A 26,551-nucleotide genomic window follows, 5' to 3' on the forward strand; every position below is an offset into this window, starting at 1 on the left:
CCCCTCCCTCCTCCCTCCCGTGACGCGCGTGCCCCGCAGCGCGCAGCCGCAGCGCCGCCAGCATGCGCGCCGAGGCCCGCGGTGGCCTGGAGCGCTTCTGCAGCGCCGGCAAGGGCCGGGGGCTCCGCGCGCTGCGACCCTTCCACGTGGGCGATCTCCTCTTCTCCTGCCCGGCCTACGCCAGCGTGCTCACCGTGGGCGAGCGGGGCCACCACTGCGAGTGCTGCTTTGCCAGGTACGCGGCGGCGACCGGTGCGGGGACCGTGCGGGAGGGAGGGGCCTCGCGGGGCCACGTGCGCCGCCCCGCACTGCCACGGCCTGGCCCGCACCGGCCTGCGCCGCCCCACGCGTGTCCGCTTTAACTTAGGCTCCCTGTCTGGGCCAGGCCGTCCCGAGGTGGGCGGTTCCCCCACTCCCCAGGCGTGATGACTCAATCAGCCAGGGACCCTTCCGGTCCTTGGATAGGAATGGGTGGGGGGAACCACGGTTACTGGGGGAATATTTGACTGCCGTCTATCACACATGAGCCGTGTGTGTAGAAGTTGTATCCATATCCATGTGCCAACCTTGGAGGTAGTTTTGATGCAGAAAGGTACCTTCTCACCCCGTCTCTTCGTTTTACAAGACGCTTTATCTTGAGAGATCGTTTTACAGTTGGGGAACTAAGAGCCCAGAGAAGAATGGTGGCTGTGTATACACCAGACACTTATTAGGGGGCTGAAACCTGTCCTGGCTCAGAGCTAGCCACTTCCACTCACTTCTGTGCTCCCTAAGTTTGCTGAGGTAGGAGGTCTGGCTTTGGGGTTCAGCCTGTCCCGGGCCCTCCATGGAAACCTGAGGAAGGGACCCTGCCTTACTTGCTTTGAAGGCCAATGGCTTCATCTTCGAAATGGGCATGCTGAGTTAGGTTAAGTTAACCTGAGGTTCTGCAGGTACCTCTTGAGGGCTGGTCCGCGTCCAACCCTCAAGGAAGCCCTCAGCCTCCCAGACGTGTGTGTGTGTGTGTGTGTGTGTGTGTGTGTGTGTGTGTGTGTGTGTGTGACAGAAAAGACAACAAAAGAACGGACAGAGGTTGAATATTAGAGTAATGTCGGCCCGGACTCCCTGCTAGAACTGTCTTCCGCTTGGGGGGACCTGGAAAGGAACTAGACGCAGAACCGTGCCGTGGGCAGCGGAAGGGCTGTATGTGATGTGCCTCTTTGAATTGGTGAGCCAGGAGCTAAAGGGTCATGGCACCACTTTGCGACGTTTGAGTGAAGTGAGCATTGGGTTTTCCCAAAGTTAAAAAGGCTGCTGCGACTGGTCCCTTGATCTTCTGAGCCTCGCTGTGGCTGGGAGTCTGCTGCAGTGTGGGTGTCTGCAGTACGGGAGCAAGGCGGGTCACCCCGCGCAGAAGGGGCCTCCGTCAGGGGTCCTGGTGCTGCTGGAAGCCGCAGTGAGATGGTGCCGGCCTTGCCGAGTGCACAGCAGAGACTCGTGGTGCCTACCAGTCCCCTCCTCCTGAAATCCAGAATCAGCATTGGCAGTGAAGACCTGATAGTCTTCTGTTGGGAGTGTCCTGGTTGTACACGCGGGCACACACGCCTCCCTCAAATCGGCCACCCCCCCAACCCTGCTGCTTGTGAAGAAGTTTGCTCTCTCTCCTTTTATTTTTTTCTGTTGGACATTTGTTAATGTCCATAGCTGCACGTGGCAGTCACACCATCCTACAAAATCTTCTGTCTGTCTAATGTAAATTTCTGTCGCCAGCCAGAGTCCTTGAAAATCAGCTACAGTTTTGCACAAGAAATAAAACTCAGGAGACCCACGCAGCGAGAACAGTCTTCGCACCTCATCCGATGATCGCTATTCAATCTGATTAGTTTTGCTGGGTCTTTCAAATAGACTGCATAGCTCAGCCTCCTGTTTGTATATGGCCGAGGCCTCACCTGTTTATGTTATTAGACACAGGGGTGCCTCTGTGGGGCCTCAAGAGTAGGAGTATTCTGCAAATGGGGGTGCATGGAGGTCCGTGTGCCACATCCCCAGATGAAATCTACCCCCAGTCCTTTCGTGTGTTAGAAGTATAGTGAGAAGATTGTCGCTTAAGATAAATGAGCCACCTCTACACGTCAGAATTCAACTCGCTTGGAAGGAAAAGCGTAATTTCTTCACGAGAGAATATATTGTATTAGCCAAGAAATAATGACAGATTTTTTTTTTCTTTTTGCTCGATACAAAATAGGATTCTTAGTGCAGGGGATGGGGTTTCCTGGGAGGTTTTAAATTAGTGTCTCGTTTTCTCAGCTTGGCAGGTGACATTTGGGAACATGCAGATCTTGCCTCAGCTGCTAGGAGGCGACTCCTAAAAATATAAATAACACCCAGGAGAGAGCTGTCCCACACACACACACACACACACACACACACACACACACACACACACACACACGCGCACACACACACACACTTTTATGTTTGTATGTGATAAGGAGAGCCCGAAGAGTTGGGCCTCATGTGCCTCTCCTGGCTCACACAGACTGCTTGCTTTAATAACTGAAGTGATGAAGATGTCCAGTCATGGGTAGTTAGACTTTTGCCCCCGTGCCCCCAGGTTTATTCCCTAGTGTGTCCGCCTCACCTCTATACTGTTGCCTAACCTGGCACGATAAGCTTTAGTAGATTTACTTTACCATGAAAACATGCTGCTGTCTTTTGTTTTGTTTTGTTTTTGTTTTGTTTTTTGGTTTTTCGAGACAGGGTTTCTCTGTGGTTTTGGAGGCTGTCCTGGAACTAGCTCTTGTAGACCAGGCTGGCCTGGAACTCACAGAGATCTGCCTGCCTCTGCTTCCCGAGTGCTGGGATTAAAGGCGTGCGCCACCAACGCCCGGCTCTGCTTCTGTTTTCTTAAAGTCCTCTGAATTAGGTCCTGCCTCACACTGTGACATTGGAAGACAATGTGGTGCTCAATTTCCAGCAGAAGAAATACGACTTCAGGTGGTCTAAAGTCATCACGATTTCTAAATGGGAAATTGCACATAGGCACTCGTGAGGATTTGGCCTCATCTGTTACGTCTGGGTTTATTAAGTGAGCAGTCAGATGAAGACACACTGGCCACGGATGTCCTCTAAAAGTGACACTCAAGGATACAGACAGGTGACGTGTGACACACACAGGCTTGGAATCCCAGCTGCTTGGGGAGGCTGAGGCGGAGAGATGGCGGCTACAGAGTGAGCTCGAGGCCAGCAAACCTAAGTCTGAGATGTCAGCTCCCTGGGAACGCTGCTCAGGGCTTGGATAAGTGTGCAGAGCCCTGGTACTGGGTGGGGTCGGGAGTTGTCCCTCTATCAGGTGAAGAGTTCTTGCGTTACCACTTATGTTGCTTTTAGAGCTAACAGAGCAAGGGACTTGGCTCTACATAGAGTGGGTTTGGATTCTGGCTGCCTGTCTTCCCTGGCTGCTGTCTGAGCCTCTGGGTTCCTCTGCCTGTAAACTTAGCCTTCAAATGCCCACCCTGCCAAGCTAGTCTAGCCGGAGAGTGGAGGTCAGGTACCCAGGTACCCAGCAAGCTGAGGGCGCTGTCACGCTGCACCCTGGTTTATTGTGGGGTGAGCCTGACCATCACGCTGCACCCTGGTTTATTGTGGGGTGAGCCTGACCATCACGCTGCGCCCTGGTTTATTGTGGGATGAGCCTGACCACTCAAGTTTTCTGACTCCACTGACTTGTGTATAGAATTCTGCAATGCCAGGGACGTGCTTTGCAAGGTGAGAGGAGACCCTGGGGTGTGTGTACGAGCTCTACTCGCTGTCCTGGGGCTAAAACCAGCCTTTCTCCTGGGTACTCCAGTGATCACAGTCTCTGGGGTGAATCTTCAGGTTCCTGAAGGGCGGTGTCAGCACCACACCCACATGGGCAGTGATCCTTCAGAAAGTTCCGTACAACTCCGGAGTGTTCGGACACATCATTCTTTCAGCATGAGAGTAAACAGATATTTAAGGGGAATGAGAGAAAACAGAATTTTCCACCTAATGAGGCCATCGGGACTCCCATTACCTCCCTCCACTGTGATTCTTCAAGGATTGCTGGAAAGTCAAAGCCTTATCCTTCTTTAGATAGTGGGATATGTGTGTGTGTGTGTGTGTGTGTGTGTGTGTGTGTGTGTGTGTGTGTGTGTGTGTGCCGAACCTGCCCGTTCTCCTTCACTCTTCCCTCGATAGGTAGCAAACTCATGTGTCTCCCCCAAGTAGGAAGTTGATCCTAGGTGCCTGGTACGCAGGCCACTAAGCTGTGTCCCCGGGTCCTTTTCCTAATTTGTCGTGTTTTGTTTTGTCTGAGACAGGGCTCTCTCTGTAGCCGTGGCTGTCCTGGAACTCACAGAGATGTGCCTGCCTCTGCTGGGTTAAAGGTCAGGGCTCTGGTGGCTGGCCCAGAACCCACTTGGCCCTCAGTCTTTCAGTCCTGCCCAGCCTCCTCAGTAACTAGGATGGCAGGCCTGAGCCCCAGACTCCATGCATTTCTAAAGCGGTTTTAAAATTGGTCGGCTCAGCTGCCTCCACGCTGTGTCTTAGGCAGATGTGGGTACTTGGAGCCTGACTAAGAGCCGCATACGTGCTTCTGTGTGGACGGCACTGCATGGACGGCGGCGTGCACCTTGCCGGGAGCCGTAGGCGTCACCTCCGTCTCTGCCCTTTGCATCTCTCTTCCATGCAGGACAGGGTTTGTGAATAACCCCTCTTCCTTTCGTTTGGGTTCCAGAGCCTGTGTCCTGGTTGCATGGGTGAGGGTTGGAGATGGGACTTCTCATGTGGCTTTAAAGCCATGAAATTTCTCAGTGGCTTTCTTGCAGGACAAGCAGGTTGCCCACTTCCTGTCGAAGGCCCTTTTAAAAGCGATTAAAAACAAAACAAACAAACAAACAAACAAAAAAGCCTGCAGTTCCCCTGTAAAGGCCCAGGCTTAGGGCTAAATCTGGCTTTCAGAAAAACTCAGGATGGATGAGAATCTAGTCTGTTTTAGAATTCAGAATGTGGGGGGGGGTGCCCAAGAAAATGTTACTGTACTTCAATGTTTCCGACTCCCTCCTTTGTGCTAGGGTTAATCACCTCGTTCTTCCTGTTACTATAAAAAAGGGAAAATAATCACCCTTTTCGACCAACTTTCTTCCTGCCTCCCCCCAAGCACCTAGGGTGAGTCCCGCGTGGTGGAGACCGCAGGCCCCGGTCCCAGGTCCCAGGCTCCCTTTCATCTGTTGCACAAGCCCGCTGTAATTTTATTTATTTATTTTGAAAGCCCATTCCCTGCTTTGCAGAGCCAGCCCCCTCTGGCTTTGGCCAGCTCTTTGAGCTGATGTGAACTGATGTGTGTCCTGACCTTCTGCCGGGACTGACCAGACCCAGAACAGGGCACCCAGCTTGTGCCTGCCTGAGTTCTGCCCGCCCTGGCCCTTCTGGGGAGCCTGGCTGGGAGGCCACCTTGCCCGGGTCTCTCTCCCCTCCCACAGACTCGCCTTAGGAAGCAGCATACTGGTGCCCTTCCCACCCACATCCGCAGCCCTCACATCTGTGGATCCTAGGAAAATCCGCACTGGTTTAGGGGTGCAGTTCTCAGGTGGGGGAATTGACTGAAGTACCTGCCTTTTCAGGGCTGAACCCCCGACCTTGGCCTCATTAGCTCTGCGAGTTGTCACAAAGCCACACACCTCACTTTGTGTCACTTCTGCTCACTCCCTGCCCGCCACCCTCAGAGGCCTCCTTTTCAATTGCAAAGGCGTTCACGAGGACACAATAGAACAGAAAGAAATCCCAGCTCTTCAAGACTGCTTCCGAGGACCTGGAACATGCAATTTAGCAGGAAAATAATACCAAAAGGAAGGGGGGGAGGGGAGGACTTGAAGGTTCTAGAAACATTCCAGGGCACACATGTGCTGAGGACACAGCTGTGTCTCCTCAAATCTTCAATTGGAAATTTAAAAATAGTGCACGAGTCTGTGTGCCAGTGTATTAACACGAAACCCGTGACTCGTGTGTGCAGAGGGCGGGTTGTAGCTTGCTGCTGCCAAAGTGTGTGTCTGAAAATGTGTTTGTGCTTATCGGGGCAAGTTCACAGTATCTGGAGACCAAACTGAGGGCTGGTTACCATAGTAACAGGGACTCTTGAGCCTTAGCTATTAGGTTCCAATTCCCTGGGGGCACATTGGTACCCAGAGGACTAGCTGTAGAGGAGAGGGAAGGATGCTGTCAGGAAAAGTGCGCTTCACGCCAAGGCTCGCAAGTCAGTCCCAGGGTGCCTACCAGGGTACATGTGAAAAGGATTTCGTACCCTAGCGCTTGACAGAACCTGTGGCAAAATGGAACGATTGTTCTGGAGCTGAAGGGATGACTCAGTGGCTGAGAGTGCTTGCGGCTCTTTCAGAGGATCCAAGTTCAGATCCCGGCACCCATGTTAGGCAGCTCACAACTGCCTGTGACTCCAGCTCCACACACGCATGCACAAGGCACGCGTGATACACTTGTGCATATGAAGAACCCTTTCATGGTTGTGGGCACTGACTCCTGCTCTGCTGGTAGTTCCTGTGATGACGTTCCTGGGAGACAGACTTCCTGTGAGTCTCTCACCTGTCACTTCACAGATCTACAGTGCCCTGCCGTGGCTGTGCACAGTGAGAACCTCAAGGGTCCTTCCGGCCTCAGAGGTCAGGGACTTGTGTTGTGAGCCCCTACGTTCTGGAGAGTGTGAACTGTAACTCTTTCTTTTACATCTATAAAAGCGTTGGGGTCTTGGAAGCCTTTGCCGGGTTACACACCCCTAGAAAAGGCTGTGGAGTGCCCCAGATCCCTTGTGCGCCAGTAGAATGTGATGGAGTTGACACACAGCAGAGCCCTCATCTCAAGGGATATAAAAGACAGCGTGGTTCTTTTTAGGGAATTGTCTTATTTATCGAGAAACGGGGTGTGTCAGAGGACAGCTCCTGGGAGTGGGTCCTTCCCAGCCCGGATAATCGAGTGAGGCCTCTCTGCCTTCTCAGCGGTAAACCTCGTCTACAGAGAAAGGACGGACCCCTTCTACAGCCCCAGGGCCAGTTTGTCTCACCTTATCATATTCTTAGCAGATTGTACTTCCAAGATGTCGACACAGCTCCTCACTTAGCTCACATGTAAAATGAGTAAAAGGATGGAGATGGTGTCTTAGCAACCATGGGGATGTAACTTGAGGGTTCCCAGCATGCTGTGTGTGTCAAAGGATAAGACAGCTGGCTGGCAGCTCACACTCCCTCTACACACCTATTCCACACCCTCTGCACATCTGTATCACACCCTCTGCACACCTGTACCACACCCTTGTGAACACCTGCACCACACCCTCTGCACATCTGTATCACACCCTCTATACACCTATTCCACACCCTCTGCACATCTGTATCACACCCTCTGCACATCTGTATCACACCTTTGTGAACACCTGCACCACACCCTCTGCATACCGGTACCACACCCTCTATACACCTATTCCACACCCTCTGCACATCTGTATCACACCCTCTGCATACCGGTACCACACCCTCTATACACCTATTCCACACCCTCTGCACATCTGTATCACACCCTCTTGTGAACCCCTATACACATACCTTCTGCACATTTCTTCATGCTTAAGCATAGATCTAAATGACTTTAACAAAATCTCTGAATCTACACCATTAGCTGGACAACCCTCACATTCTTTGCAGTCCTGATTTGGCCTGGGTTGAGGTCCCTGCCTGAAAGTCTACGGAATTCTTCAGGCTGCTAGGGGTGGGCTACCTCTACCTGACACAGCGTGCTTTCACTCCAACAGTTTAGAAAACTGATGATATCAGTTGCTGCCTTGTGCCCTAAATTTTCCCTGCCTCCCCCAGAGGAATGGTCAGACTTTTAACAAACCTCAGAACAAAGCTGGGACGGCCGAGGGGAAAGCTTCATCCCGCCATGGGAAGAAGCCCCTGCTGCGTGTGGGTCCTGATTCACCGAGTCTCGCGTATTAAAGTGATGTAGGGGACATCTTTCACCGTCACACAAAACCCTGCAGCCCGAGTGCTATCCTGGTCCCCTGACCAGGGTTACAATAGGGCAGTGTCACAGTTCCTCCCATCTTTGTTCCTGGCCAACGGGACTACGGGCCTTGTGAGTACCCTTGCAGGGAGGGAAGCTAACTTTGGTTCTGATTGTCTTATTTCAGCCTCTGCTGAAGTTGGGCCTCACCGCTGGGCTTTTGCCTTTTCTCTTTTTCATTTGGCCGGGGCCGCCTCGGTTAGCAGAGCAGACTTGTCACCGTTAGTTAAAAGTAATTGTTATTGTAAGCCCCCTGTACGCCACTGTCAATGCCTTTCATGGCCAAACCTGGTAAGCATTCGTTTCAGCAGCAGAGAGAGAGTGGACGGACCCGGATCCTTTTCATGGGGGCCAACGGCACCTGCCACAACGGGCTAACTAGCCCGGCTTGATAATTGTGTGCCTAACTTGTTGATCTCCATGGCTTTGGGTTTGCAGAAGCAAGAGAAAAACCACCGCACGTCTCCTCCCGTAGAAAACGACAGGAGTGTCTTCCGCGCTCTGTTCCCATCACTCATAATCAAATACTCGCATTTCCTGTAACATTTCGTTTTCCCTCTTTGTGGGTAGTCATTTCTTAAGTTCAAAGAGCCTTTCTATTCACGGCGAGTTATGTATTTGCCCGTAAAACAAAGGTTTCAAAAACATCAATCCTGTAGCTATGAGTCTGAGTGGGTGTGCTGAAGATATTTCTGTAGTTGCTATTACTGTAAAAAAAAAAAAAAAAGAAAGAAAGAAAGATACATTAAGAGCACAGAATAGGCTAATTAAAAGGGCCCGTCATAAAGCTCAGCCATTTATTGAATATTCAGGTCAGGCTTACTTCAGTGTTTGCCTGTTCAGGCTTACTTCAGTGTTTGCCTGTTCTGTGAAGAGAGTCAGTCAGCCCTCAGGCACTCACAGGCTCACCTCTCCCAAGCGCATGTCCCTGCGGTCACGGTGTAGGGTCTAGCTCAGTCGGTTCTGGTTCAGGGACACCCATGACTCTTTTCTTTCTCCTGAGTGTGTCAAAGTTAGTTTCTGCGCACTGGATACCAAGCTGGGGACACCTGAGAGAGTCTGGGAACCTCCTCCATTAGAGTGTACTGTAGGCAGGTCTGGGGAAGGGGGGTGCGTTTCCTGCGTTGACGGAGAGAGGTAACTGAGTCAGGTAGGGAAAAGTGAGCCTGTAGCTAGTGTTCTCAGTGGCTTCTGCTTCGGCCGCTTCCCTGTAGGCCTCCTCCGCCTTGCGTGCCTGCCCTGGCCTACTGATCTCTTCTCTCACAAGCTGCTTTTGGTTAGGGTTTTATCCCAGCAGAGACTCCACCTGCACAGTGTGATGTGTGCTAATGCATGCGGGTGCATTTGCATACGGAAGCCCCAAGAAGTTGGGTGACTCCCGTCGCACTTCCCTTTTTCTTTTTTCTTTCTGACACAGGTGTCTTGCCATCTTGGCTGCATGGCTAGGGGTCTCCCAGAATTCCACCCGCCTTAACTCCCAAGCCAGTGTTAGTGCTGGTTTACAGCTGTGCTCCACCTGCCTGGTTTTTGTCCGGGTTCCGGGGATCTATCTGAACTCAGGCTGTCGCGTTTGCACAGTAGGCCCTTTTCTACAGACTTCTGAAGAGCTTGCGTCTGTTTCCACGTGGGCATCCGTTTGCCACCCCCACCTGGCCCTTTGCATCCAAGTTGTCAGGGCCGACGCTTTGTCTCTTCCTCGGCAGTAGCCTTCGAAGCCGCTCGCTTCCCCATCAGGCGGCCGCTGGCTCCAGAGGAGGGAGCAGGAGGTGGCGATGGCAGAAACTCACCCAGGTGCAGCAAGCAGGTTGGCATCGCCGGAGGATGTGATCTCAGGGTCCTCTTTCTTTGGGTCTCCGAGGAGCTGGCCAGTGTCCCCACTGAACAGGGAGGGACCTTCTGTGCACAGGACGTACGTCAGGCACTGTTTGCGTCTGGATCTGCCTCGGGTCACAGGCATCCCTGTGTCACAGCTGATTGAGACCCATGTGAAAAGCCACCCCACACCAGCCCATCTTTGGGTGGCATTTATGGGGTGCCACCGGAGCTCAGATCCTAGGCCCCTCCCTTGTGTTCTTGTGCTGGTTCTCCCTCCACTTGGGTCCCGGGGTTGAACTCACGCTGTCAGGGTTGGCAGCAAATGCCTTTAACCCACTGAGCCAGTTTGCCAACCTGACTTTGTTTTTTTGGGGACAGGGTCTCATGTAGTCCAGGACTCACTGTGTGTCTGAGGCTAGTCTTGAACTCCTGATCTCGCTTCCAGCACCACTTTTAAATTCTGGGATTACAGGCATGTGCCACTGTGAAACAGTTTGCTTTTTCCTCCTTTTCCCAGATTCTGGCTGGTGGATTTGGTGGCTTGCTGGTCCCAGTGAAGGGCAGCCTAGGGGAGTCTGGCATCTTCGTGAAAACCCAGTAGAGTTACACACTCACCCCTCATGCCTTTCTCTCTGGGGTGTCCTGTGGAAGCTGAATCGTTTCTCCCTCAGTAACCCATGCTGGCTTCTGAACTCGAATATCTCTATAGCACTTACTTTAAAAACGTATTCATTTTTATTTTATGCGTAGGTGTCTGGGCACCACATGCATGGAGTGCTCAGAGAGCCCAGGAGAGGGCGTGGCATGTCCTGGAATTGGAATTGGAGTTGCATTGTTTGTGGGCCCCCATATTGATGCTGGGAACAGAACCCGGGCCCTCTGCATGAGCAGTCGGCTCTCTTAGCTGCTGAGCCATCGCTCCAGCCTGTAATCTTACTTTTGTGTGCAGTTAAGCTAAAATGCGTTAACTTTCTACTCTTTACTCGAGGGGATGGGCTTAGCTTTGGTTTCAGATGCTCTTCACTGTTTTGGGAGGTGTGGGATTGAGACGGGGTCTAAGGTAGCCCCGGCTGGCCTTGAACTCCCTCTGTAGCCGAGGAGAACTCTTGATCCTATTCCCTTTGCCTCCCAAGTGCTATGATTAGAAACCCAAGCCACCAGGTCCCAGCATGAGGTTTGGTGGGGGTGGGGGATAGATACTGAGAAAATTTACTAACTTTCATCAAACTGTCAAAGAAGTAGGTGTAAGATCTTTTTTCCCACGGGATAAAAATGAATTGTAAAGACGGCTTTTGAATTGGCTGGCTTATGAGGGGCTTGTCCGGGTTGTAACCCACGTCTGGGAGGAATCTTGAGTGTCCGTTCCCTCCTTGGCTGGACGGCCTCTGCCGCAGCCCCTTGGCATCACTGTCCAGGCCATGCCACTTGCCAAGTGCTGACATGTCACTTCATAGTGCGTCTGAGTGCTCTCTGACCTTTCCTGCCTCCGCGTGAAGGCCAGCAGCCAACTCCTAAGCCTGTCGCTCTTCTCCGTCACCAGAGGCAGAGCCAGAGCCCGGGCCCTTCAGAGGGGCCCATGGGCGGCTCCTTTCTGAAGCGTGTAAACCTGGTGCGTTTATGTATGTCTCAACATCAAGTCATGCTTTTCTCCTGCCTCGAGAGCTGTAGTAGTGGGCTTAGCTCTCTGGTGGTGGGCCTGCACCACAGTCTCCGTCAGGGAGGAATATGGTCCCTGAACTGGCGAGAAGTAGGCGACAGACCCTGCAGCGGCAGACGCCCACCCCACCCCCCAGCAGGAGGAGGGAGGGCAGACCCTGTAGCAGCAGACGCCCACCCTCACCCCCAGCAGCAGGAGTGCCCTCGGCACCAGCCTGTCCCTGGTGACTGTTTGGCAGTGGGTTTTACAAGTTTTGCTCTGACTCCTTACTTTACAAGATAATTCAGATTTAGAATAAAAGCATTTATATTTTATTAGTGTGTGTGCCTGTGACTGTGTGAGTTTATGTGTGCCACATGTACGCAGATGTGCAGGGAGGCCAGAAGAGGATACCACATTCCTTGGAATTAGCGTTACAGGCAGTTGACTGGGAGCTGTCTCAAGTATGGGTTTTGGGAACTAGACCTGGGTCCTCTGCAAGAGCAGTAAATTATTCTTAGCCACCAACCCTTCTCTCCAGCCCCCGAAGTTAAAATTTTATAGTATGTTGCTTAATACAGTAGCTTCACCATTTTTGAAAGACCTTTGGCTACACACACACACACACACACACACACACACACACACACACACACACACACACAGAGGCTCCTAAAATTCATCCTAGAAATCAGGAGGCAGCCCTCCTGTCCTTTGAGAGAAGCAGGAAAATCACATAGCCGTGAACAGGCCACACGGACAGAGTGTAGGAGAGACACAGGGCAGTGAGTGTTGCCTGAACAAAGTGAGTGAGCTTACCCGCCAGTCGTATGCTGTGACACCACATTCAAGGACAGGTCCCAGTGTGCTGTGTGCGTTACTTTTTACACATAGCTTTGGGATGTCTCTGTATCTCGTTTCTGTATTCTCTGCCCTCTAAGCCTGGCGTGGTTTCTCTCCTGGGGCTACCGGCCCCACGCTGTGTCCCAACACCCTTCATGGACTGTAACAACTCGGTTCGTTGATTTCTGAAGATTCTGAGTAAACACCAGGAAACGAGGGCAGACGGGAGTTTGACATTTGCGGACTGCTGAATACAATTTTGGGGTCAGGGCTTGGACTGTGGTTGCTGCGCCAGAGTGTGTGCCTTTGGTGTCTTTGACAGCCATGGTGAGCGTTGGTGACTGTTCTTCAGGGGCCTTGGGAAAGATGCGTCTGTGGGGGGTCAGGGAAGGTGAGCCTTGCCTGAGAGTCTAGATGGCGTCTGTTACCGTCTGACCAAATGGGTCTGCGTCTCACCGCTTCGATTCCCTTTTGTGTTTTTAAGGAAAGAAGGACTGTCGAAATGCGGGCGATGCAAGCAGGCGTTCTACTGCGATGCGGAGTGTCAGGTAGGTGCCAGGCGCTGGTGGGGAGGCCTTCTCTCCTCCGGGGGTTGGGACCCGGGTGTCACCGCCGTCATCGGTTCCCTGATGCACAGCTCTGCACTCCATCTGGAGTGTGTGCACGCACCTCTCAGAAGGAACCAGCCCCTGTGCCGGGCAGAAGGGTGGTGCGGAAAGGCACAGGAAGACGGCCAGGGTAGCTGGGGAGTGTCCCACGGGGACCGTCTACTCCAGGGACGCCATCCCATGGAGGACAGTCCACTCCAGGGACGCCATCCCACGGGGACAGTCCACACCAGGGACGACAGTCCACACCAGGGACGCCATCAACCAGCTTGGGGACGTGTAGAGAAGGAGAAAGCTACCTTCTTGGCACGCGCAGTCCCACAGCAGCCGGGCTCCGCCCCTAGCACCGCAGGGTGGAGGGTTGTGACTGTGACCTTGAGCAGGGGTGAGGAGCGATGGGAACCCTTGCATCGTCGTCTCCTGCAGTGCGGGGCTGGAGAGGTAAAGGAGGAGGCTGCTGTGACCTCTCAGTGTCCTGAGGGACTGACAAGGGTGTCCCCTAACTTAGAGTAAACGCCCGATGCCCAAAACCCATTCTTCACAGAAAGAAAAGCAGTATTGCGGGGCCAGTGCAGGGGACGTGAGCTCTTACCTCACAGCCTCGTCGAGGCCTCCGGCGTGGCGTCTGCTAGGAGCTGTGTCCTCTTAAAAGATGTGTGTTTGCGTGCGATGCGTGTTTGCTCTCACACGTGTCGGTACGCCGTGTGTAGGGGCACCTGTGAGCGCATGCGTGTGGCGGGGTCTTTGTTGATTGCTCTCTGACGGTTGAACCTGGACTCATGGGTTCAGCTGGTCTGGCCATCCTGCCTGTCTCTACCTCTCTCTCAGGTGCTGGAGTTACAGACTGGCAACTGTGCCAACCCCACTTTTAACAGGGCATTTGAGGCAAGAGCTCTCCCTCTCCACAAAGCCGTCTCCTCAGCCCTGCAGGAGGAATTTCTGCATCCTCCCGTTTGACCTGTACCTCTCCCCCCCATCCCCACTCACCCCTGCCGAGCCTCAAAGCACACTTAGCAATGGGAGTCACTGCTAAGCCCTGTGACAGCAGAGTGCCAGGGACAACAGCCCCTTGCCAGGGTAGAGCAGACACCGAGCCTGGCCTCCCTCAGCAGGCTTCCTGAGGAGGCCAGCCTGAGTGACAGTGAACATAGAAGTGAGCTTTGGTCCAGATTTCAGGGCCCATCGCTATCTCTAGATGCTCGGACCTCCAGTGGGCGGGGCACTCTGTGCTTAGGTTGCTGTGGCGTTTGGGAGATGCTCGCATGACTGTCTGTGTAGGAAAAGTAACTCATTCCCTCCCTGATCTTTTAGAAGCAAGCGCAGGCAGCGGTGCAGTCCAGTTGAAAGAGCAGGAAATACGGCGTGGCCAAGAGGCACGTCCTGAGTTCCACTTACCAGCTCTCGGGGAGCCTGGCAGGTCACAGAACATCTCTGAGTGGGCACTTGCTTCACGTTCAGGCGAGGACACGATGCCTGTCGTGAAGAGTGGGAAGGAGAGGCCTGCGTAGATGGTGACTGTAGATGGAGGTTTCTGTCCTGCCACCCTTCAGCCCTGAATAAGCACACAGAGACATGTTAATTATTAAATTGTTGGCTAATGGCTCAGGCTTCTTACTGGCTAGCGCTCTCTCCCTCTCTCTCTCTCTCTCTCTCTCCCTCCCTCCCTCCCTCCCTCCCTCCCTCCCTCCCTCCCTCCCTCTCTCTCTCTCTCTCTCTCTCTCTCTCTCTCTCTGTTGGTTTTTTGAGACAGGGTTTCTCTGTGGCTTTGGAGGCTGTCCTGGAACTTTCTCTGTAGGCCAGGTTGGCCTCAAACTCACAGAGATCTGCCTGCCTCTGCCTCCCGAGTACTGGGATTAAAGGTGTGTGCTACCAACACCTGGCAGGCTAGCTCTCTCTTCATTATTCACCTGTAACTACTAATCTATGTATTTCTACATGGTTTCATCTTACCAGAGAACTTCTGGCGTCCTGTCTTCCCGGCAGCTACGTGCCATGTCTTTTGCAACTCCTCTCTCTCCGTCCTCTCCCCAGCCTTCTCCTCATCTGGTAGCCCTGCCTATACGCCCTGCCTGGCTACTGGCCAATCAGTATTTTATTCATCAACCAATAAGAGAAACATATACACAGGACATCGCCCACCAGGTGATGCCCTGGACAGGCGTGTGGCGTTATTATAAATAATATTGGACTCCATGGTGGAGCAGGTTTTCTGGGACTCAGTGGGGTAGCGGCTTAGTTGTGTGTAGAGGCCCAAGCCAAGAGGCTTGTCTTCCCAGCCTGGGACGATGGCTGCCGTCTGAGATTGCCAGGGCTGGGTGGTGAGCAGTGGTCAGCACAGGGGAGTCAGTCTCCTGAGACATCGAGAACAGCTTCAGCCATAGAGAATCTCAAAATCGGTGGCGTATGCCTTTGCCCCCGCACCCCCTGGGCACACTGACGAAAATGTATTTCCGTACGTCTCAGTAGGTAGCAGTATTGCAATGAGTCATCCCATGTGTGTTGGGATTTTGAGGTGGCCCTGTGGTTCCTGATGCTCTCTGGTCTTCCGGGCTTGCAGACTCCAAAAGCGCTTGCAGACTCCAAAAGCTCATTTGAGTCAGCCTCACGTTAATTAAGGTCTATGCTGGAATGATTGCTCTGCCTGAAGCACTCAGAGTTTGCTCAGTCAGCCACTGAAGGCCGCCTGGAAGGTGGCTGTGTCATAGTCAGATGGTAGGGAGGAGCCCAGGGACAGACTCTGCAGCTGTGAATTTCTGTCACATGACCAGGCATCCCTGATGCGGCTTTCTAGAGGTGCCAGGCTGGATTTAACCTGAAATTTCTCCCTTCCTCCCTCCCTCCCTCCCTCCCTCCCTCCCTCCCTCCCTCCCTCCCTCCCTCCCTCCCTCCCTCCTGCATTCCTTCTTTCCTTCCTATCTCCTGAAGAAAGAGGCTGATGGCCACAAGTTTTCAACCTTCACTCATGAAGAACTAAATGATTATGGGGCCGTGGGCTGCAGCAGAACGGCCATGAGGAGTTAGGAGAAATACATGCCTAGAAACGGAGGGCAATGCCAGGGCTGAGGTTCAGGGAGTGTCCGGCCCAGTGCTTCTGGGACCCCGTCATTGTTAGGGAGGCCATGGCTGGGCCGGGGTCCTGGGTCCAGTCTGGCGAAGCTCACGGTCATCCCTTATCGAGTCCTGCGCCACAGCCGCACCCTCAGCACTCTGCTGTCTGGCTGACTGCCCACCGTCACCACTGGGAAGAAGGCGTGTGGACGCCGTGAGACAGTTCCTCACTGACAGTGTGGACGCCGTGAGAGACTTCTCTCTCCACTCTCCGTGCCGCTGGAAGATTCTCACTCCTGCACAGGGATCAGTCTCACCCAGGGTTTATTGTCCTGGAGGAAAGTGAACTTGAAGTTTCAAAAGAACTCTGAGCACAGAAACCCGCCGTGTCTTTTGCTGTGCGGACGCGTGCTTGAGTTATTTCAGCAGCAGTGAATCCATGACTGAAAGTCAGAGGTACGGTGGGGCGCTGTAGTTAAGGCAGAGGGAGTAAGTAGTTTGAATTTTGAGGGGATAAGAAAGTAGTTTTAGGGGGGAATCTTGCAAAAACTGAAAGAGTATTTTTCAAAGAACACACAGTTGCCTTTTTAGACTTTTTGCACACATTTTTTTCTTACAATTTATTATGCACAGAATTATGGCAGATTGTCTCCCCCAGGAGAGCGCGCTCTCAGTCAAGGCTGCAAGTACAGCTTGTGGGGATGTGGCTGCCCATGTAAAGGTCTGGGCTCGTCCCCGGCACCGTGAGAATCAAGCTGTGTGTCACTCACCTGTTCTCTTAGCTCTTGGTAGGGGAGGCAAGAGTTCAAGGCCAGCGTTGGCTTTGTAGGAGTCCTAGACCAACCTGAGCTACATGAGACTTCCTTAAAACAAGCAAAGGCAGGAAAAGCAGACAAGCAAACTAAAAGTGCTCAAAGCTATCTGATGCTGCTAGCAGACTCAGTTTCTCCTTTCCTTTTTAAAAAGTTTTAATGTTTTAGAAAACGTGTATGGGTATTTTTGCCTGCAAGTTTATCTGTGTCCCGTGTTAGTGCCTGGTGTCCGTCGAGGCTAGACGTGGGTGTTGGCTTCTCTGGAGCTAGAGTTACAGACAGTTGTGAGTCTCCATGTGGGTGCTGGGAATTGAACCCGGGAAGAGCAGCCGCTGCTCTTAACCACAGAGCCTTCTTCAGGCCCTATTTTTGTTTTTTAATGACAAATGAAGTGTCATTGGAGTACCCATCTGTCACTCTTCCCTTAATCTGTGTCCTTCATGTCACCTTCCAGAAGGAATCCCAAGTGAACCAAAGTCAGTGCTAAAGCGGATTGGTGTTGTCGAGGCAAACCTAGCTTGATGCGGCTTAAGTTCTGTTTCCTTGTGTCGTCCATTTTACTCACTGTTCTAACATGGTCACAGTCAAACCCTCTGTCCATGCTCCCTGCTTCCAGTGTCAGCGGCAAGGCTGGTTTCATTACCAACACTGATTACAAATGGACGTGGGCCAGGCTTCTGGCTTCTTAGGTGCTGGTATCTGGGATTGACTGTGAAGTACCCAATCTGTGTGAGCCGATGCCGACTGTGTGTGTGTGTGTGTGTGTGTGTGTGTGTGTGTGTGTGTGTGTGTGTGTGTGTGTGTGTGTGTGTGCGCGCGCGCGCACGTGTGTGCGCGCGCGCCAACTGTCTGGTTGTGTGTGTGAGCAGATGCAGATGGTCCAGTTTGAGCCCCCATGTTCCACAGGCTTTGGGCCCTGGTCCGATTATCACTGTTGGAAGGTGTGAAATCACAGACTCAGAGTTCCAGACCTGCTAAGTAACGGGAGGATCATGTTATTTACAGCCTGGAAGCAGGTGCACAGGGATTAGGAGGCCTGCATGACCTCCCTTAGCTGCTGCGGAGCAGAGTTCCAACGGGGGTCTCTGAGAGTCCCAGGCTGGTAGCCATCCTGCTCCAGGGTCTCCACTTTCCTCCACAGGGCTCCCTAAGGCGAGCTTCTCTTCCCTTGGAAGATAGACCCATCGCAAACGTCAGTGGGATGTGTTATTTATGTGAGCATTGATTTTAAGTTAATTATTTGAATAAATATGTTATTGATACAATTGATTAAATTTGATAAACATTAACATTTCATTTCTTCCTCCTGGGAGTTTATGCCTAGGAGATACCAAGCCCTGTTCACAGTTGAGGAAACCAAGTGTAGAAACCCTGGGGTTTCAAAGACAGGGTTTCTCTGTGTAGCCTTGGTTGGCCTGGAACTTACTCTGTAGACCAGGCTGGCCTTGAACTCAGAGATCCACCTGCCTCCCTAGTGCTGGGATTAAAGCTGTGCACTGGCTTGAGATCCTGTCTTAAATCAGGCTTTTTCGAGTTCCTGGAGTCTCAGTGGGCTTTACTTGTCCCTCTGTCCTGCCTGCTGGTGCTACTTTTCCTTAGTTGTCACAGGCCTCTGCGTCCCTTCCCCTGTACCCTGTGGCCGCCCCAGGCTAGGGAGGAGTGTGCTGGACCCATGCCCTCCTCTGCCTCTTCCTCTTGCTCCGTGGTGTAGCCTCCAGCTAAAAACAGCTCCTGCGCTCCCTGGGGCATATCTTCTCTTCTCTCCCTCTCCATGCTGTTATATCAGGCACGGTGTTATTTAACTCCACACAGCATCTTGGCACAGAATGTGAGCCCCAGGGATGTGTCAGGCGCTGCAGTAAATCATGAGGGTGGATTTTGTGTCTTTCTCTTGGGTTCTGTAGAGGAGAGGGACGGGGTGGGGGGCAGCCCTCCTGAGTGCCTTATGAATGCCAGGCTTGGGTGTAGGACCTGGGGTCCCACCTGTGAGTAAAGCAGAGGCGATTCCTTTATTCTAACGGGGGCTAAATGTCACATGCCGGCAGTGGGGAGGACTAACTAAGACGCACAAATCGAGGGAAGGGAGTGTGGGGGGAAGGGGTTACTTGGGGCAGGTGGCCTGAGAAGGCGACCGTGGAGGATCAGAGGTGTGGAGACCAGGGACAGTCAGGGAGCCATGTGACAGTCTGGGGACTAAAGCGAGAGAGCAAATACTGCAGGGGCACAGGGTTTTGAGAGAGGGAACAGGAAGGGTGATTCTACGGCAACAGCGTCAGGAGAGTGTGGAGGGACAAACCCCGAGAACTCCTGTCCCCACAGCCTGGGAAGTTGTGGTGAGAACTTGACTTTGTGCGCAGGGTCAGAAGTCATCTAGGGTTCTGAGCCGAGGCCCGAGTTCTATTTAAGAGCGTCCCCCTCTCCAGTACTCACAAGGCCAAGGCAGGCTTGAAGCTAAAGGGATGTTGTTGGGGGAAGTCCTGTGCATTTGTCAATGAAGCACTGCTGGCCAATAGAAATCTAGATAGGTGGGACTAGGAGTCCAGGAGGACTCTGGGAAGGAGAAACACAAAAAGTCAAGATGTAACGCCATAGGGTAGGAAGCCCGGAAACTTCTCCGGTAAGAGATATACTTAGATTAGCAATTATGGGGTAATTACTTAAGTCAGAGCTAGCCAGTAAGAAACAAGCAAGGCCAACAGCTTCATAATTAATATAGCCTCCTGTGTGTTTATTTGGGACTGATGTGGCTCTAGAACCAGGCTGGCAGGAAGGCTATTCTTTACAGGATGTGGCAGTCATTTTGGCAGGGCTGGTTGGATGGCTGGTCCTGGTGGCAGAGAGATGCGTCTCTGTGCCCCACTCCCCGTGTGTGGGTGTGTGTGTGTGCATGTGTGCGCACATGCGTGAATGTGTGTGCTGTAGACTCCAGGCTGGCTTTGGATGTCATTTTTTATGGTTTGTCCACCTTGTGGTTTTGAGCCGGGGTCTCTCACTGGCCTGGGCTAGCAGGTTAGGCTGGGCTGCCCGGTCAGTGAGTCCCCAGGGACTCTCCTGTCTCTGCCTCCCCAGTGCTGAAATTCAAGCACACCACCTCCCTAAGCTTTTCTGTAAGGGTTTTGGGTCTCAAACTCAGGTCCTGTTGCTACCAGGGTGACTTCAGATGTTTGCTGTCGGCTTCTGGGCCTGCTGCTTCCTTAGCTGGGGAAGGCAGAGGGCAGAGCCAGGGCAGACTGGTTCCACTGTGCACAGGAGAGCGTTCCAGGCTTCCCTAAGTGCACAAGCATCTAACGGTGTTTCCACTCTCCCCCAGCCCTTCCTCCTGGAGCGCTCAGCATTTCTGCCACTGCCGAGGTTTCCTTTCTGTTGCTGTGATAAAACACTTAGGCTGTAAGGAACCTGGAGAGGAAAGGGTTTGTCTGGCTTGTTCTTACTTGGCCATAGCGCCATGGAAGGCGGTCGGTGCAGGACTCACTGCAGGCACCGAGGCAGAAGCCTTGGAGGAGAGCTGCTGGCTGCCTTGGTCAGGCTTTGCTGGGCCTGCTTTCTTACATGGCCCAGGCCCACCTGCCTAGGGATGGTGACGCCCACAATGGGCTAGGCCCTCCCACAGCAGTCGTCAATCAAGACACCCTATTACAGGTCAGTCTGAGCAAGGCACTTCTTCACTGAAGGTTTGCATCTCAGATGAGTCTAGTTTGTGTCAAGTTCACGATAAAAACTAACCAAGATAGCTGCTTCCCATGACTCTGGTTCTTCTGGGAGAAGCTACGGCGTTGGTTTTGTTTGTTTGTTGTTGTTGTTGTTGTTTGGCTTGGTTCTGAACTCAGTCTGTAGAGACGTTGTGGTGACTGGTGGGTTTCCAGTAGTCTTCCATGGTGCCTGTCACCAGCCTTTGAGCTGTCATTTGCTCTCACCCCAGAGTCCTTTGCTTTTGTTCTTTAGACACCATTGTGTCTTCCACCCCCCCTCCATGGATAGTGTTCCTACCCCTCCACAGGTGGCATTCCCACCCCTCCTCTGATGACTGCAGTCTCCACCCCTCTACCAGGGGCAGAAAGGCCTCAAGATGAGATAGGAAGGAATACAGTTACTCTAATAAAAAAAAAATTCTGAGGGACCTGATGGCACAGGTAGATGTCTTTGCTGGACTCTGGGTGCATGACAGACGCTCAGTTGTGCAAAATGGCCCGAGAGAGAGTTGCCAGTGGTTTGTCTTGCCTTGAGACCAGAGCTGAAAATCCAGCAGCACAGACAGACCCGTCGCCCAGGGCCCCCGCCATGGTCAGTGTCAGCCCACACAGATTTCCAGACAGGAGCAGCTGAGGAGAAAACAGCATTCAGGTATGAGTTCATGCTTGTAATCCTAGCACCCAAGAGGCTGAGGCAGGAGGGTTGCTATGAAGATAAGTCTATTCTGGGACTACATCATGATTCAAAACCAGCCTGAGTGTGGGACCCTTAAAAAATCCCCCAAGACAACAAGAAACACCTTGGCTGAGTTAGAATTACAGTTAGAGGATTGTATCTGTCTTTACAATACAGTATTGGCTCAGTCTGTGAGCATTCCTGGGCTTTCCGAGAGGAAGCATGTCCTCCTTGACCTTGATTGGGGTCTTATTGCAGCTTTCTTCATGCTTTAGTCTGTATTTGTGTGTCTGTCTGAGTGTCTGTGCGTGTGTGTTTGTGTGTGTATCTATGTCTATGTATCTGTATGTCTATCTGTGTGTGTATCTGTGTGTGTGTGTCTGCGTGTGTGTGTCTGTGTGACTGTGTGTGTGTCTGTGTGTGTGTCTGTGTGTGTCTGCGTGTGTGTGTCTGCGTGTGTGTGTCTATGTGTGTGTCTGTGTGTGACTGTGTGTGTGTCTGTGTGTGTGTCTGTGTGTGTGTGTATCTGTGTGTGTGTGTCTGTGTGTGTGTCTGTGTGTGTGTGTGTCTGTGTGTGTGTCTGCGTGTGTGTGTCTGTGTGTGTGTCTGTGTGTGTGTGTGTCTGTGTGTGTGTCTGCGTGTGTGTGTCTGTGTGTGTGTCTGTGTGTGTGTCTTCGTGTGTGTGTCTGTGTGTGTCTGTGTGTGTGTCTGTGTGTGTGTGTGTGTCTGCGTGTGTGTGTCTGCGTGTGTGTGTGTGTGTCTGTGTGTGTGTGTCTGTGTGTGTGTCTGTGTGTGTGTCTGTGTGTGTCTGTGTGTGTGTCTGTGTGTGTGTCTGTGTGTGTGTGTCTGTGTGTGTGTCTGTGTGTGTGTCTGTGTGTGTGTGTGTGTGTGTGTGTCTGCATGTGTCTGTGTGGATGTATCTATACACTGACAGTTTGGTTTCACAACACCTTCCCAGAAAGAAGACTGGCCTCTGCACAAGCTGGAGTGCTCATCCATGGTTGTTTTTGGGGAGAGCTGGAATCCTTCGGAGACAGTGCGGCTCACAGCAAGGGTTCTGGCCAAACAGGTGAGGAAATGTGATAATGTTCGGCTGCATCAGTTTTCACTAAAGGTCAGAGAGATGAGTGGCTGAGCCAGGCTGAGCATGTGGTTACACATTCTTGGACTTCAACTCCAGTCACATCCACGAGGAGCAGGAGGGCACCCGGAGAGCAGTTAGCACTCCTGGGCAGTTAGGACGTTGCTTGCCCCAGAATAGGAGCATAGCCATACTGATTGAATCCTGAGTCTCCTGGGGTTTATTTATGTAGAAGAGCATGGCCATGACTTTATTGCCTGGAAGACCAGACCTGGCCAGAAATCCTAGAACTTCCTGTGAGCCGGGAGGGTCAGGGGGTCTTGGTGCTGTGTGGATGGACTCTGTCCCCTTTCTTGTCTGTCTCTTCCTGCTCCTCATCAGCTGTTTGTGGCCAGTCCCTCCCAAACACTTGAGAATGCATGCCGTGTCTGTCAGTGGGAAGACGGAAGGGGCTTGTCCTTGTAGGCTACCGAAACATAGGGGAGCTCACGAGGCAGTATGCCTGTGGAGGGCAGAGTCAGCCTCGGAGCTGTCGATTTGTTCAGGCTTAGACTTCGCCCACCTCTGCCTTTCCTGCTCCCCGCAGCTCCTTCCTGTCCGTCTGCTCCTGTCCGTCTGCTGTCGTTTCGGTCTAAGATGAGTATGATTACAATGGTTAGCGTGTGCCTATCCCCAGATCAAATTTAGGGTCCTGGGTGTGTAAACAGAAGCAGAACATTCTAGAACTCTGAGGTCATCTTCCCTCTGCGTTCAGCTGGAGTCAGGTGACTAAAGTGACTCTCTGTCCCTGAGTAAGTGGAGCAGGGGTTGCCTGCAGAGTGATGGGATGAGGGTGACTTTTCCCTGGGGAAGGCTACCTGCCTCTTCCTAAATGATGGTGCTCCGTGAAGTAATGGTCTGTGGCAGGAAAGGGGACAGGGAGGGGAATGGTGTGAATGGTGAGGTCTGGGGGTAACCAGGCCTTTATTGCATCAAGGCCTGCCCCTGGGAGTCCACTCTCTTCCTTCCCTCCGCCCTCCCAGGGTCTCTGCAGTGATGTCCTAAGGACCCAGAGGAACTCATACGTTCATCCCCTCCCACGTCTATCCTCTGCTCCCCCCCGTCCCCCTCCCCCCAGCCCCCCACTCACCCCCACCAGGGTGGCTTCTCACAGAAGTGTGCCCCGTGATCGTCCGCTGTGTCTTGAGTGCTGGGATGGGTTTAGGGGTTCCCTTTATTTTCTGTTATAATTACCACTAATCCACTAGTCAATGAAAAGTTACCTGTCCTTCTTTTTATCTCCATAGGAATAGGTGATTAAAAAAAAAATAGAACATTTGTATTCTAGTAGCTTGCAAAGGATTAGGGGGGGACAGGCGACCAACTACCCAGGGGAAGCTTAACATGTTAACTAGGGAGGTGAACGCGTCCTGCCAGACCAACCACCTGTATCCCCAAAGTGAATGGCCAGATTACAAAGCCCAGGCCTCAGGCCAGCTCCTGAGCCCTGCCTTTGAACTCCTGTCAACACCAAGTTTATTCATGTTCTCAGAGCCTCATGGGCTCACTATTGTTAGCTCCTCTTAGGACGTCCAGAACAAAGGCAGCAGGCGTTTCAAGTGCGGCTGGGCTTGCAGATACAACCCAAAGTGTTCCTTTTGAAATGTGGGATTTGAGATCGTTTTAGTCTGTGCTTAAAGACAGTGGAAAATGGATGGGGTTTTCGTTTTGTTCTCTTTCAGGAGGAGAAGCAATAAACAGGATGGTGTGTCTGTAGATGCAGCCCTTTTAAGTCGGGGCCCTAAAAACTTGTTTTCTGGCCCCGGTCTTTTTGGTAATGAGCGTTTCCCAGCCTACTGTGTGTGTGCAGTGTGTTAGGGCATTAGGGGTACCGAGGACCCTTTCCGAAGCTTTTAAAACAATCCCTTTGGATCCGGGGGTCAGGCAGACTCAAGCCAAGTGTGGACTCCTTGAGTAGCATTCTTCCTCGAACGTGGTTGTGTTGTCTTCACGTGGACGTAACAAGGGGAGTGCTGTGTTTGAACCCGGGCGTCAACATTTCTCTCTGGTTTTTGTCACCAATTACTAGAAAATCCACCCAGAGAGGACGCCTTCAGAGAAACTGCTGGCTGTGAAGGAGTTTGAATCGCGTAAGTATTTCTCTAATAGATGCTTTTTTATTATTATTATTTTAGTCACAAATTTAATGCCCATCAGGCAGAAATAGCTCATTCTCTTACTAATGTTGGTAATTTTTAAAACTGTTAGTTGTATTTTGACTCATGTACTATTTTGAGATGGTTCAGTGATAAGGGGGTTGGGGGAGGCTCACACAGTGATCCTCTCTGCTCCTGGCATGATGGGTGCTTTTGGGAGTTAGCTGCTCTGCAGTGTGGAAGAACTGATATCTGTGTGTGCACGCATGCCCTGTGCATGTATGCAGCTTGCATGCACACGTGGGCAGGTCTGTGTGGAATCCAGAGGACAGACTTGGGTGACACGGTTTACCAACTGAACTATTTCTTCAGCCCCTAGGCGATGGCCTCACCAAAAGGCCTTAAATCAGGGCTGTCCAGCCGCTTGGCGGTGACCCATATCCCAGGTTCCGGTAAGGGACGCTGAGGTTGAGTGTCACTTACATAAGTTGCTTCTTTCTGACCTCACTGCCCACGGTCAGTTATGCCTGCATGACCTCTGACTGATGGAGGGAGAGACAGCTTTTCATTTAGACAGTGTCATGGGAAAGTGTTCTCCAGGGCTCTATGGTGCCCGCCATGTTGATTATAACAGGAAGGCCCAGGGGGTTCTGTGGTGACAGATTGTTTCTCACAGATCTGGACAAGCTAGACAACGAGAAGAAGGATCTCATCCAGAGTGACATCGCGGCTCTCCATCAGTTCTATTCCAGGAACCTGGAGTTCCCTGACCACAGCAGCCTCGTGGTGCTCTTCGCACAGGTAAGGGTGCCGGCACCCCGCGAGATTGCAGTTCCTTCCCATGCCCCTCCCACAGCATGGACTCATGAAGACACAGGGAGCTGGGGACGGTATCTACCCGACAGGTCCTGGGACTCATTGGCCCAGCCAGACTAGCTCACTTGCTGAGTTCCAGGCCCATGAGAGGCCTTTCCTCAAGAAACAAGGTGGACTGGGACAGAGAGGTGTCTCAGAGGTTAAGAGCATTTGTTGCTCTTACCGAGGACTTGGGTTCGGTTCCCAGCACCATCTCTAACTCTAGTTCTGGGAGGTCCTATGACCTCTTCTGACCTCCATGGGTACCAGGCATGCGTTGTACATACATACAGGCAAAGCATTATACACATAAAAAACAAACAAACAAACAAACAAAAAACAAAATAAAACAAGGACACTGCCTGAGAAACAACACTCAAGATTGTCCTCTGGTCATCGTACCCATACACACACACACACACACACACACACACACACACACACACACACACACACACACTCATACACATACACACACACAGACACACACACACACCCATACACATACACACACACCCATACATACACACTCATACACACACACATACACACAGACACACACACAGACACACACACTCATACACACACAGACACACACACTCATACACACACACAGACACACACAGACACACACACAGACACACACACTCATACACACTCATACACACACAGACACAGACACACACAGACACACACACTCATACACACACAGACACACACACACAGACACACACACACTCATACACACACACACTCATACACACACATACACACATACACAGACACACACACTCATACACACACACAGACACACACACACTCATACACACACAGACACACACACTCATACACACACACTCATACACACACAACTCATACACACACTCATACACACACACAGACACACACACAGACACACACACACTCATACACACACACTCTCTCTCTCTCTCACACTCCTCATGCTGATAATGAATGGAAAAGGTAAAAGGGCACACTAAGCATTGTTATAGATGAAGGGTCTTTTTTTACTTCAGGCCCAGTGAGAAACACTGTTAATGGTTTTCATAATCAGAAAGCCGCTCCTTGTGAAAGAATCACGGGCTCCAGTGTCCGATGCTGAGGTGGGAGCCGGTAGTCTTGCCCCCTGCCCAGCACCCCTGTCACTTCTCATCCGGCCCAGGAGGCCCTGGCAGGGTGACTCACAGCAGCAGCAGCTGGCAGCTCAAGGTGACTGCACTCCTCGGAGCTGCTTTAATCACTGCAGACCTGTGCATGGCTGC

At 52.1% G+C, this 26,551-nt stretch overlaps 1 protein-coding gene and 1 long non-coding RNA gene across 2 annotated transcripts in view; one reads left to right on the forward strand and one right to left on the reverse strand.

The window, feature by feature from the left end:
* Nucleotides 1-39: 39 nt before the first annotated feature.
* The window catches only part of Smyd2 (SET and MYND domain containing 2), a 41,562-nt gene continuing 15,050 nt past the window's right edge, over nt 40-26,551 (forward strand). The window contains exons 1-5 of the mRNA XM_040737744.1: nt 40-235; nt 12,849-12,912; nt 22,156-22,266; nt 24,347-24,407; nt 25,090-25,214. Coding sequence (XP_040593678.1) covers nt 63-235; nt 12,849-12,912; nt 22,156-22,266; nt 24,347-24,407; nt 25,090-25,214 — 534 coding nt within the window. The 5' untranslated portion in view covers nt 40-62. The remainder of the gene's footprint in view (nt 236-12,848; nt 12,913-22,155; nt 22,267-24,346; nt 24,408-25,089; nt 25,215-26,551) is intronic.
* Nucleotides 12,539-14,522, reverse strand: LOC110343316. The gene is made up of 3 exons (XR_002385563.2): nt 14,368-14,522; nt 13,565-13,688; nt 12,539-13,405 (listed from the first exon to the last, which is right to left on the reverse strand). It is a non-coding gene; the product is annotated as an uncharacterized LOC110343316 (long non-coding RNA).

This window comes from Mesocricetus auratus, unplaced genomic scaffold (genome assembly GCF_017639785.1).
Source record: "Mesocricetus auratus isolate SY011 unplaced genomic scaffold, BCM_Maur_2.0 Super-Scaffold_100676, whole genome shotgun sequence".
Classification (NCBI taxonomy): domain Eukaryota; kingdom Metazoa; phylum Chordata; class Mammalia; order Rodentia; family Cricetidae; genus Mesocricetus; species Mesocricetus auratus.